Genomic DNA, 13948 nt, shown 5'->3' with positions numbered 1-13948 from the left:
TATTCCTATTTTTCTAAAACCAGATAAACAATTTTTTCAACCTTCCCATATGATACAATCTCTTAAAATTAATGATATTCTTAATTAGGAAGAAGGACTTTCTTCTAATTGTCTTGATAGTAGCTCATTGCAAACCCCTATCAAGATTCTCTAGGGTGTGATTCCCCAAGGTCATGCATTTAGTTTTAAAACATATAGCACTGTACCTAAATTCAGTGTCCAAATCTGACTCACATTTAGGAGTTTCTTATGCTGTCTATGATTTTCATTTTATAATCAGGGAAAATGTAATTTCTCTATAACTTTAGTGGCATATTCTTTAAAGGAAAATCCTGTTACCTATTATAAATTAGAACAATTTTTATAAAAAGTTATGATTTGAGAAAAGATTGCCTGAAAATTTTATTATTTGAATAAAAGTAGCCTTCAGCAAAAAGGTCTATAAAGGATATTTGGCTTCTGAGAGTTCCTAATCTAAGTGTTATATTTTAATTCTTAGGTGAAAAATACCTGAAATGAGAAATACAATAATTTTGGCATAGAAACATCTGTGTGATCTTATTAGCAGTCCAGTGGTATACATCTGACTAATTTGAGAATAAGAATACAAGGTATGGATCTCAATTTCCTATACCTTTAAGAATCTTAACGTGGATTTGTCTTTGCACCTTCCATGTATATTCTAATAAGCTTTCATCACTTTGGAGAATATTACAGTAATATTAGTTACTTGTCCTCAATTAAAAAAATCTTAGCAGAAGAATGAAGAACTTATGAAAGTGTAGATAAATATGCAAAACTATGTATAATAATTGTGATTTTGAGGCCATGTAGGTGGTAGCAAATCAGAGCAGTATAACTGTGAAATCTGGATTAATCAAGGATTTCCGGAACAGTGTTGCCTGGAATTTGACATTAAAAGGTAATAGTGCTTAGAGTTTGATGGAAAAAGAGGTCATCCTTGTTAGAAGAGATACTTTGTTGAACTCGTTATATAACAAAAGAACAAGTTTTGTGTGTGAAAAGGATTTAAAAAATGCAGGAGTGAGAAAATAAAGGGAGGAGCAGTGAAGGGTCTGGATGTGCTCCGACTTTAGATATTATGGAAATCCAGACAGAGTGCTTAGATTTTAAGGGTTTTGTAAGAACGTCATTTTAAAAATTTTATAATGATTTGAGCACCATCCCCAAAATAAAGTGAAAATAGTATCACTGTTACAGGCGGGAGAAGGCAGACTAACTGAAGATCCAGTGTTACCTGCTGAGTAATGGGTGTTGGGGTGGGAATAAATACAGCAGCACATTTTGAGCATCTCTTTCACTTTACCCCAAATGACTTTCTAACAGTGGGAATCTGGTATTAAAAGGGAATCAGATGCAGACAGAGAAAGAGAAAATAAAGATTTTCTGTTGATGGCTTCAGATCCAGTTAGAAAAGTGTGACAGGTGGAAAAGTTAGAAGGGAATCAGGAAAGAAAGCTGTTTTTAACGTGCCTCTGATTATGTTTTCCACTTCTTGTCTTTCATTTAGTTTTTTTTTCTTTTAAATAACATTTTTTGGAAACTTATTGATTGGCCATATCTATGGGGTACAGAGTTGAATATCAATACCCGTGTGCAATATGTGATGCTCAAATCAGGGTAATTAGTATATACAACACTCTACTGTGTAATTGTTTTCAGAACATTTCCTTTTCCTTCTCTGCAACACTTCATATTTCCTTTAGATTATTAGTAGAAAAGCTAACACTTTAAAATCATCATATGGAATTGGGAATGACAGCTCAGTACCAGTTTAACTGAGGAAACTTATTACTACAATGTTCTCATCACTGTCTTAAAAAGTGAAATACCAGCATAGAAACATACTTTTAATATCCCCATTGGCAGGCTCTGTATGTGCATCTGTTTTAGTCTGTCCTATTGCCATGAAAAAAGTTGTATTTTACTGTGATTCTTTGATTCCTCTTATGCTTTCTTTGTCAATGACTGAACTGTAAGTGAAATTCATATATTAAATGATAATTGTTTAAACTTTACTCAGGGTCAGAAATTTTGTAAGCATTCAGTAAGCACAAATATGTATATAATCTGTAAAAGAACGTTAGGGATAATCTCCTTTCTTGTTTTAAAAATATGGAAATGAATCAGTGAAGGGTAAAGAAAGTAATCCATATTTAAGAAGCCAGTAAGTGGCCAAAGAGAGGTTCAAATGGGGAAAAATAAAATCAAAAAACCCCAAACATACAAACAAACAAAAAACAAAAACAAAAACCTGAATCCTTGTATTTTACAATCCACACAAGAATGGTGAGTCATTGGGAGCTGCCTCCATTCCCTCATTCCTACTGTCTCTGTTATGTCTGGCTTCTCAGGATGAAATATCTGATTTTCCTACAAGAGGAACGACAATGCTGACTGAGAGAAATGAGAGTGCTGGAGCCACTTTTGTCCTGTTGGGCTTCTCAGAGTTCCCACCACTCAAGGTGCCCTTCTTCCTGCTGTTCTTGGCCATCTACACAGTCGCTGTCTTTGGAAACTTGGGAATGATTTTGATCATCAGGGTCAGTCCCAAACTCCACACCCCGATGTACTTTTTCCTCAGTCATTTATCTTTCCTCGATTTCTGTTATTCCTCAGCAATTACACCTGAACTCTTAGAGATCTTGGTTGTGAAAACCAAGACTGTGTCCTTCTTGAGTTGCATGACTCAATTTTTTATCGGCTGCACATTTGTGATTACAGAAGTGTTCATGTTAACAGTGATGGCCTATGACCGGTTTGTGGCTGTTTGTAACCCCCTGCTCTACACAGTTGCTATGTCTCCAAAGCTCTGTGCTCTCCTGGTAGCTGGAACTTACATATGGGGTGCACTCTGTTCCGTGACTCTCACATACTGCCTTTTGGAACTATCCTACTGTGGATCTACCATAAATCACTTTTGCTGTGAGTTTTCTGCCCTCCTCTCTGTATCCTGCTCTGACACGCACTTCAGCCTAATGGTGATGTTAGTCCTTTGTACATTCAATGAGGCTTGTAGCCTCCTGATAATCCTCACCTCCTATGCCTTCATAGTTGTCACCATCATCAAGATACCTTCTAAGGGTGTTTTTCGGAAAGCCTTCTCCACCTGTGCCTCCCACCTGACTGCCATCACCATTTTCCATGGGATTCTTCTCATTCTCTACTGTGTGCCCAAATCTAAGGGCTCCTGGATCCTCATTAAAGTAGCCACTTTGTTTTACACCATTGTGATCCCTATGCTAAATCCTCTTATCTACAGCATTAGAAATAAAGATGTGAAGGAGGCCATCAAGATGTTAATCCACAAAAAAGTGCTTTCTCACTCAATGTAATCACTCACAGGAGCAAATACACGAACTTCATGAAATACGACACTGTTTAGATAAGTACTTTTGAATACTAATTTTCGATGTTACTTTCTCCAGGAAAGAAAAGACAGAACGTTATCAGCACTTTAAAAAATTGCCCATAAATATAAATTTTAATGGGACCTCCACTTGAAATTTGTATAAATTGAATCTCTGAATATACAGTCCACTTTATCACACATGCACTATATTTCCTCCCCAATTGTGATGTGTCTATTCACTGTCTTGTTAATGTACTTAGGTGTACTGATTTCCTTATTTTTCTTATTGCACAATTTAGCAAAGTGTTCCTTAATAGAGGGAAGTGCTTTTAATATGCTGTTTAGTAAATATTTCTTTTCTCCAACATAATAGTCTCATATTTTATGTGCTATTTGTCCCAAATTCCATACATTCTTCTGTCTTTTATGTTATATTCTATTTTCTTTTGTTTTATATCCTAGATTTTACTTTGTCTTTTTACATTGATTTCTACATTGATTTCTAAGATCAACCTGAAATGGATTTTTGATGTAAAAGGAGAATAGACTTATTTTGTATTTTAGCTTATGAAGGTATTTTTCTCAACAATATTTATTGAAAAGTTACTCCCTTGTAACTTCTTTAGTGTTTTATTTTTTACAAAGTAAGAGTTCATATATGTATGGTGAATGTGTAGACTTTATATATGTTTATGTTTATTTTAGAGTCAGAAGCACCTGTAAATAATAAGCTCTGATATGCGGTAGAACAACCCCTGAAAATTTGATATTTTTCTTGTATGGTGAAAAAATATTTTGGGGCCTTCACTTCTCCAAACTAATTTTAGCATCATCCCTGTTTGGATTAAGGATAGAATTACAGTCAATCTATACATTGGGAAGAAATGGCAAATTTATATCACCAAATCCCCTAAATCATAAGCTTACTGTATCTTTCTGTGTTTTTAGATTTACTAAAAGTCTTACAATATAGTTTTTATCATATTTTCTTTTTAAAGTTTTTATAATTTTTTATTAAATAAATTAGGGAGTGCTTGGAATTTTCAATCCTACCTTTCATGTTTATAGTAAAATGTGTGTTTTTAGATATTCATACAATATATTTTTATATTTCTTTTCTTCTAACAACTTAAACAAAACCTCTTTTTAATTTTATAATTTATTTGTAGATTATTTTGTATTTCCAACACTTATATCACATACTCTCTGAATAAACATATTATTATTTTTTTGTTTCAGATATGACAAATATGAATATTTTTACCTTGGTTGATGAAAATATATTTTACCACATTTCTATAGAGAATAAATAGCTTCAGAGGAAAAGTTTTCTTAAACCAGAAAATGAAACATTTAAGTAAAGTATCAACAATGTTTTAAATAAAAGTCATAAAAACATTACCTTCAACGGTTATTCAGTCTCATGTAATGAATTTCTTCTCTTTTTGATCATGTCTAGCAGTTTCAGTAGCTCATTAATTTCTTCATTAGAGTTTTGGATATTTTAGTTTCATTCACTGATGTTAAAGTTATTGGAAAACTTTATTTAAGGGTATTTAAAATCTTTCACATAAATTGATTGAAAACACTTTTAGATAAAGAACCACAACAAAAAATGTCACATAAAAAATAAACAAACAAAAAAAAAACCCTAGACTAGTCATGGTTAAAACCCTGATAAAATTTCAGCAACTAACAAGGAAATTTAATTATTGCAATTGCACAGAGAATTATTTTAACAAAACAACCAGAATCATGACTGGCCGCACCACACCAGGACATCAGACTTTTATAAATGTCCCATGATCTTCAGAACATTCACATGAATAACATTTCCATACAAATATAACTTTAAAGAAGATTTAAGAAAGCTGGTCATTTTACACCAACAATATTGAGTAGAGCAACTGTTGCATTTAGTAAGCAGCAAGAGAAAGTAAATAAAACAAACAAATAAAACTAAAAATATTTTCCAAGAAAAAAGCAAACGGACCATGTGAAGTGTCTTAAAATATTTGAAAGTCTATACTGTGAATGACAGTAAACCAGCTTTTTTTATTTCTTTGAACTCCAGAATTAGAAATATATTTATTAGGAAAAGAAATGATAAGAAAAGTCAATACTAATAGTGGATATCCTAAGATAAATGTTGAAATATAGAATTGACTATGATGGTTAGTGCTGTGGCGTGTTTCAGTGACTTGGTTTGAAGAGTAATCATTAGATGTGAGGACAGGAGCTTTAATATAAGGAATGGACAGTAGAAATGTTGATAATGAAGACTCAACAAAAGAAATGAAAATAGTCAGACTTCTCTAAATTTCAACCACATCATGTCTTGTTTCAAACTTGGTTTAGAGTCTGTGGAAAGGGTGCTTAATTTCTGTAAGACAGAGCATGATTTAACATTTCTTGGGGTACTTTCTCCAATCCAAGTTCGTGAACCTTCACTGATATCATGTTTAATCCAGCTGCCTTGAGGATTGCATCTCAAAATTCTTAACCTGCATGGTTATGCCCCAATAAAAGTATAATAGGTTCCTGAAAAGAATTTTTTTTTAAACATGAGACAAAATTCATAAATTTCACAATACGTCCACCCAATCTCCCATGTCACTGGATGTGTGGCACAAAGCTGATGCTCTGTGCCCGCAATTAGTAGTGGTAGATTTGATGACAGGCTGCAAATTGTTACAGATAAATTTAGTTTTGTTCCAGTGAATAGATGTGTTCAAATTTACAACATCATACCTCTGGGTCTGAGATCCATTTCTAGAAATCATCCTTTTAATTTAGGCTTAATCATGTGAAATTTCAAATATTAACACACTTGTTGGTTTATAAATCCAAAAAGTCAGCATTAAGACAAGGTTTCAAGGAGTCTCTGTAAGTGCTTAGTCAGAAGGCAGGGGCCCAGTGCACGCTGATCAGAGAGGCACTCAGCTGGAGGGGCCCATGTTCTGTGGAAACCACGCACCCTGCAGTGCCAGTGCACGACCCAGCAGGTAGGCCTTGCTGCTGCTACCTGACTCTATACCCAGCCCGGCCGAGTGTGCACTGATCAGAGAGGCACCCAGCCAAAGGTGTCCAGGATCGGTGGAGACCATGTGCCCTGCTGTGCCAGAGCATGACCCAGTAGATAGGCTTCACCACCACTGCCCGACTGCATCTACAGCTGGGCCAAGGGTGCAGTGACCAGAGGGGTGCCTTCCCAGAGAGGCCCAAGACTTGAGGTGACCTCACACCTGACGCAACAGTGGGCGACCAAGCAGACACTGCGGCAGCTGTGCCAAATTGGCAGCCCTGGCAGGATCCTAGCCAGACAATAGTGTCGAGACACAGGACCATGAAATTCCCTGTCACAATGACTAAATATCAAAGAAATATACCAAAAATATGAAAAATCAAGAAAGGACACCACCAAAGGGTAATAACTCGCAATCTCTAGATCCTATAGAACAAGAAGCCCTTGAAATGTCTGACAAGGAATTTCGAATGATAATTCTAAGGAAACTAAATGAGATACAAGAAAACTCAGCTAGACAACACAATGAAATGAGGAAAAGTATACAGGACCTGAAAGGAGAAATGGACAAGGAAATCAATGCCCTGAAAAAGAATGTTGCAGAGCTTGCCAAACTGAAGAACTCATTCAATGAAATAAAAAACACAACAGAGAGTTTAACCAGCTGGCTTGCAGAAGCAGAAGAAAGAACTTCTGACTTTAAAGATGGGCTGTTTGAAATAACACAGGCAGACAAAAAAAAAAAAAAAAAAAAGAAAGAAAGAAAAAAGAATTTAAAACATTGAAGAAAATCTAAGAGAGATATCAAACAACCTTAAGTGCTGAAATATCTGAGTCATGGGTATTCCAGAAGGGGAGGAAAAAGGAGATTGCGTTGAAAACATATTCAACAAATACTGGCAGAAATCTTCCCATTTATAGGAAAAGACACAGATCCTAAGATTCAGGGAGTTCAAAGATCCTCAATTGTATTCAAACCAAAAAGGTCTTCTCTAAGACATGTTATAGTCAAATTGGCAAAATTCAAACACAAAGAGATAATCTTAAAAGCTGCAAGAGAGAAGTACCAAATCACCTCTAAGGGAGCCACAAGCAGACTAACTTCAGACTTTTCATCACAAACCCTAAAAGCCAGAAAGGAATGGGATGGTATATTCAAAATACTAAAAGACAGAAAGAATACTCTAGCCCACATGGCTATCCTTCTGAAATGAAGGGCAAATAGTATATTACTCAGATAAACAAAAACTGTGGCAGTTCACTACCACATGACCACCCTTACATAAAATTCTCAAGGACGTACTGCGTTTGGTACCTGAAAAATAACTACCACTGCCCTAAAAACTCAAAAAATCAAAACCCACTAGTAAAATAAAAATGCCAACAATGAAGAGAAAAAAGGAAGTTTTTGTACAATCCAAGGAACCAACAAATACAGAATATAAACAGTAAATGAGAAAGAAAGCAATAAAAGACACTTAAGAAATCCAAACAAAACTCAATAAAATGCTAGGATTAAATCAACACTTTTCAATAACAACTCTTAATGGAAACAGATTAAATTCCACAATCAAAAGACACAGACCGGCTGACTGGATTAAAAAGGAGGATCCAACTATATGCTGCCTTCAAGAGACCCACATCACCCATAAAGACTCACATAGACTAAGAGAGAAACGATGGAAAAAGATTTACCATGCAAACAGAAATGAGAAAAGATCTGGAGTAGCTATTCTTATATCTGAAAAAATAGATTTTAAACTAAAAACCATAAAAAGAGATAATGAGGGCCACTACATAATGATAAAAGGATTGATCCACCAAGAAGACATAACAATCTTAAATATATACACATCTAATGTCTGAGCAGTCAGATTTATAAAGCAAACTCTATTAGACTTAAAGAAGGAAATAGACACTAATACCATAATAGCAGGGGACCTGAACACCCCCAATATGGATATTGGAAAGTTAATCTAGGCAAAGAAACAGCACAGAAACACAAGATCTAAACAATACTCTAGACCAATTGGAATTGGCAGATATCTACAGAACATTCAGTTCAACAACCTCAGAATATTCATTATTCTCATCAGCACATGGATCATTCTCCAGGATAGATCACATGTTAGGTCACAAATCAACTCTCAACAAATTCAAAAAAACTGGAATTATCCCATGTATTTTTTCTGATGAAAATGGATTAAAATTAGAAATCAACAGCAAATGAAGTTCTGGAATCTATACAAACATGGAAATTAAACAGGATTCTACTCAATGGCATATGGGTCCAAGAAGAAATCAAACAGGAAATCAAAAAATTTATTGAAACTAATGAAAACAATGATACATCATACCAAAACCTGTGGGATACTGCAAAAGCACTACAAAGGGGGAAATTTATCACATTAAATGCTTACTTGAGAAGACTGGAAAGAATGCAAGTGAACAGCCTAATACTTCACCTTAAAGAACGAGAAAAACAAGAACAATCCAAACCCAAAGTTAGTAGACAGAAAGAAGCCATTAAGATCAGAGCAGAACTTAATGAAATTGAAACCCCCAAAATGATACAAAAGATCAATGAATCAAAAAGTTGTTTTTTTGAATATATAAATTATATTGACAAACCATTAGCATCGCTAACTAAAAAAAGAAGAGAGAAGACAACAAAAATTAGAAATGAAAAAGATGATATTACAGCTGATACCTATGAAATACAAGGAATCATTCAAGACTACTATAAACAACTATATGCCCACAAATTTGAAAATCTGGAGGAAATGGATAAATTTCTGAACACAGACAAACTACTACAACTCAGCCAAGAAGAGGTAGAAAATCCGAACAGAAAAATAAAAATAGAAGAGATTGAAGCTGTTATCAGAAAGCCCCCAACAAAGAAAAGCCCAGGACCAGATGGATTCAGAGCAGAATTCTACCAAACATTCAAGGAGGAATTGACACCAGTTCTCTACAAATTATGCCAAAAGATTGAAACAGAGGTGATTCTCCCAAACTCATTCTATGAAGCAAATATCACCCTGATACCAAAACCAGATAAAGATACAACTAAAAAAGAGAAGTACAGGCCAATATCCTTAATGAGTATAGATGCAAAAATCCTCAATAAAATACTAGCTCACAGCATACAGAAACACATATGCAAAATTATACACAATGATCAAGTGGCATTCATCCCAGGGATGCAAGGATGGTTCAATATATGCTAATAAATAAATGTGATACTGCATATCAATAAAACCAAACATAAGGAACATGTAATCATCACTATCAATGCTAAAAAAACATTGGATAAAATTCGACACTTATTCATGATAAAGGCTCTCTGTAAGTTAGGTATAGATTGAAAGTATCTCAACATAATTAAAGCTATAAATTAAAAACCTACTGTAAATATCATTTTGAATGTGGAAAAGCTGACAGCTTTTCCTTTAAGAACAGTAACTAAACAGGGATGCCCACTCTCATCACTCCTATTCAACATAGTGTTAGAAGTGCTATCCAGGGCAATCAGAGAAGAAAAAGAAATAAAGGGCATCCAGATTGGAAAAGATGAATTCAAGCTGTCCCTGTTTGCAGATGACATGATCCTATGTATTGAACAGCTGAAGGCCTCTACAAAAAACTCTTGGAGTTGATAAAGGATTTCAGCAAAGTAGCAGGATACAAAATCAACATAAAAATCAGTAGCACTTCTATTCTCCAATAGTGAACATGCAGAAAGAGAAATCAAGAAAGATTGCCCATTTTCAATAGCCACCAAAAACATAAGATACTTAGGAATAGAGTTAACCCAGGATGTGAAAAATCTCTATAATGAGAACTACAAACAACTGCTGAGAGAAATTAAAGAGGAAACAAGAAAGTGGAAAGGTTTCACATGCTCTTGAATTGGAAGAATCAACATTGTGAAAATGCCCATACTACCCAAAGAGATATAAAATTCAATGCAATCCCCATCAAAATTCCAATGACATTTTTCTTAGAAATGGAAAAAAAAACATCCAGATATTTATATGGAATAACAAAAGACCATAAATAGCCAAAGCAATGCTCAGCAAAAAAAATAAAGCTGGAGGCATAAAACAACCTCACTTTAAACTACACTACAAAGCTTTAATAACCAAAACAGCATGGTACTGGCATAAAAACAGACACACTGATCAGTGGAATAGAACATAGAATACAGAAATCAATGCACACACCTACAGCCATCTGATCTCTGACAAAGGTGCCAAGCCTATACACTGGGGAAGGGACTGGCTCTTCAGCAAATGGTGCTTGAATAACTGGATATCCATAGGCAGGAGAATGAAACTAGACCCATTCTTCTCACCATATACTAAATCAACTCAAAATTGATTAAAGAATTAAATGTACACACTGAAACATTAAAACTCCTTAAAACATACATAGAAAAACACTTCAGGAAGTAGGACTGGGCACAGACTTCATGAATATGACCCCCAAAGCATGGGCAACCAAAGGAAAAATAAACAATTGGGATTATATCAAACTAAAAAGCTTCACAGCAAAAGAAACAATTAACAGAGTTAAAAGACAACCAACAGAATGGTAGAAAATATTTGCAAAATATACATCTGACAAAGGATTAATATCCAGAATATACAAGGAACTGAAACACAACAACAACAAAAAAAACAATAACCGAATTAAAAAATGGGCAAAAGAGCTAAATAGGTGTTTCTCAAAGGAAGATATATGAATGACCAACAGACACATGAAAAATGCTCAACATCACTCAGCATTTGGGAATTTCAAATCAAAACTACACTGAGACAGCATCTCATCCCATTTACAATGGCTAATATCCAAAAGACTGAATGATAAATGCTGGCGAGGTTGCGGACAGGAAGGAACTCTCATACCTTGTTGGTGGGACTGCAAAATGTTGCAGTCTGTATGGAAAATATAGGTTCTTCAAACAATTGCAGATACATCCACCGTATGACCCAGCTATGCCACTGCTGAGAATATACCCAGAGGAATGGAAATCATCAAGTCAAAGGTATACCTGTTCTCCAATGTTCATTGCAGCACTCTTTACAATAGCTAAGAGCTGGACCCAGCCCAAATGTCCATCATCAGGTGAGGGGATACGGAAAATGTGGTATATTTACACAATGGAATATTACTCTGCTATAAAAAAGAATGAACTATTGCAATTTGCAACTACATGGATGGACATAGACAGAATTATATTAAGTGAAATGAGTCAGGCACAGGAAGAGAAATATCACATTATCACTTATTTGTGAGAGCTAGAAATAAATAAATAAATAAATACACAAAAAAACTGGGTGGTGGGGGGAGGGAAGAAGACAGAATCACAATTCCTTGAAGTTGATATGACAAGCAAAGAGAAAGGACATTGTTGGGAGGGAGGGGTAGAAGGAGGAGGGATGGAGTTTTCAGTAAAGGGCCACAATAATCAACCACATTGTATATTGACAAAATAAAATAAAATTAAAAAAAAAAGAAGGTGTCTATATTTAGGGACTTATGACAAATATGACTTGTGGTACGGTTAGCCTTAAGTGTGTTTAATGAAAATGCTACAAACACATAGGTGACAACCTTTCCTGGATCTCTACTCCAGTGTTCATAAACAACTCTTATGATTCAAGAAATTCTATAAAACACAAATTTTGTTTTACATTGAAAAGATATCAAGTGAAATGAGGACATTTAAATTTGCATTATGAATAATATTATCTCACTTTAATCAAGCAGATGATGAATATATAACTAATATATAACTATTAAATTTAAATTTGATTTTTTTGAAATTAATTAATTAATTTTATTATTAATATTCATGAGATACAATGCTGATTGTAACCCCTCATGGCATGATGTGAGCACCAGATTCACACTGAAGACATACCCACCACCAGAAATTGCTTTTTTATCCCGTGTCCCCCACCCCATTATCCCCAACCTCCTTCCCACTCCCCCACCCCCCCTTCACCCCCATCCAACTTTGTAGCCCAAGGAATGTTCACCCCTCTGCAAGACCAATGCACTACTGTGGACTTTCTTTCCTTCCTTCTTTCTCTGTTAGCTCCCATGTATGAGTTAGTACATGCAGTATTTATCCCTCTGTGCTTTGTTTATTTCATTCAAAATAAGTTTCTCCAGGCCCATCCATGTTGTTGAAAATGGGGGTATTTCATTCTTTTTTATGGCTGAATTGTATTCCATGGTGTATATATACCACAGTTTCCTTATCCAATCATCCATTGATGGACATTTAGGTTGGGTCCATGTCTTGGCTATTGGAAACAGAGCTGCGATTGAACATGGGAGTGCAGGTATCCCTTCGACATGATGATTTCCATTCCTCTGGGTATATGCACAGAAGTTGGGTTGCTGAATTGTATGAAAGATCTATCTGTAGTTCTCTGAGAAACGTCCCTACTTTTTTCCATAGTGGTTGTAGTAATTTACAGTCCCACCAAGAGTGCAGGTGATTTTTCTTATCACTATCTATACACATCACTTACCTTTGAGTATGAATACAATATATATGAATGGTGTTGAAATCACGGTGAATACCATGAAAAAGTTCAAGTTACTTCTAACAATACTTACTTCCTTTACTGAGTGATACAAAGACAAATAATAACACAGTGTCCTTTTCGACCATCCGTTCTCCCAATGAACTTATCCCTCCTGTCAGTCTTCTCCTTAGCAGTAAACCACTTCTATATCTACTCAGAGCTTTAAAAAAGACACATTTTTATTTTTCTGTAGCATCTCAGAAACATTTATCAATTAATGCAGTTGTTACTATTGCAAAATAAATCTACTTCATGGAGAGTCTGCGCTCTGAGCCATCATTTTCATTAAGTTGGTCTTTAGCAATTGATACAAAATTAATCTGCTTTCCTTATCTATCAATCTCATGTCAGCCATTAGTCACAGATGATCTATTATGATATCTTAAAACGTAAAATCACATTATTTCATTCCCCACCTTAGTATTGTCCCACAGTTTCCTGTTAAATTTATGATGAAAATCATAAATGTGACATTTGTTTCACTGTCTAAGGCTATCATTTAAAACTTAAAATATACTGAAAATATGTTTAAAACAAACACCCATGTAGCTCTCAAGTAGATCAATAGATAGAATATTATCAGTACCCCAGAAGACACTATAAGCACTTTCTTGCTACTCCCAGCAGCAGTCAATATTATGACTTTTACCATTATGGTGAACTTGCTTTTTATATGGATTCACTCTCTAAGTTTGCCTCTCAAAAACACAAATTGCTATTCCCTCTTTGCAAACTTTATGAAAAGAAAATCATGTAGTACGTATTCCATGTATCTGACTTTTATAAGTAAACATTTATAGATTATTCATGTTTTTGCATATATTTATAATTTGTTCAATTTTGTTCCCACTTACATTTCCAGATTTTTCTCTTGAATTCATTCTGCTATGATGGACACCTGAGATGTTTAATTTTGGGGCATACGTATAACTGTGTTGCATG

At 34.8% G+C, this 13948-nt stretch overlaps 1 protein-coding gene across 1 annotated transcript; it reads left to right on the top strand.

Moving 5' to 3' along the window:
• Positions 1-2411: 2411 nt before the first annotated feature.
• LOC134377310 (olfactory receptor 1165-like) lies at positions 2412-3356 on the top strand. Its single transcript, XM_063095967.1, has one exon. It carries the CDS (start codon positions 2412-2414, stop codon positions 3354-3356), a length of 945 nt encoding a protein of 314 aa, XP_062952037.1.
• Positions 3357-13948: the final 10592 nt, after the last annotated feature.

This window comes from Cynocephalus volans, chromosome 4 (genome assembly GCF_027409185.1).
Source record: "Cynocephalus volans isolate mCynVol1 chromosome 4, mCynVol1.pri, whole genome shotgun sequence".
NCBI lineage: Eukaryota > Metazoa > Chordata > Mammalia > Dermoptera > Cynocephalidae > Cynocephalus > Cynocephalus volans.
This window is presented reverse-complemented; position numbering and strand designations above follow the sequence as displayed.

Excerpts from the sequence above, each read along its gene's own strand:
- LOC134377310 (XM_063095967.1), top strand. The coding sequence starts at position 2,412 with ATGCTGACTGAGAGAAATGAGAGTGCTGGAGCCACTTTTGTCCTGTTG.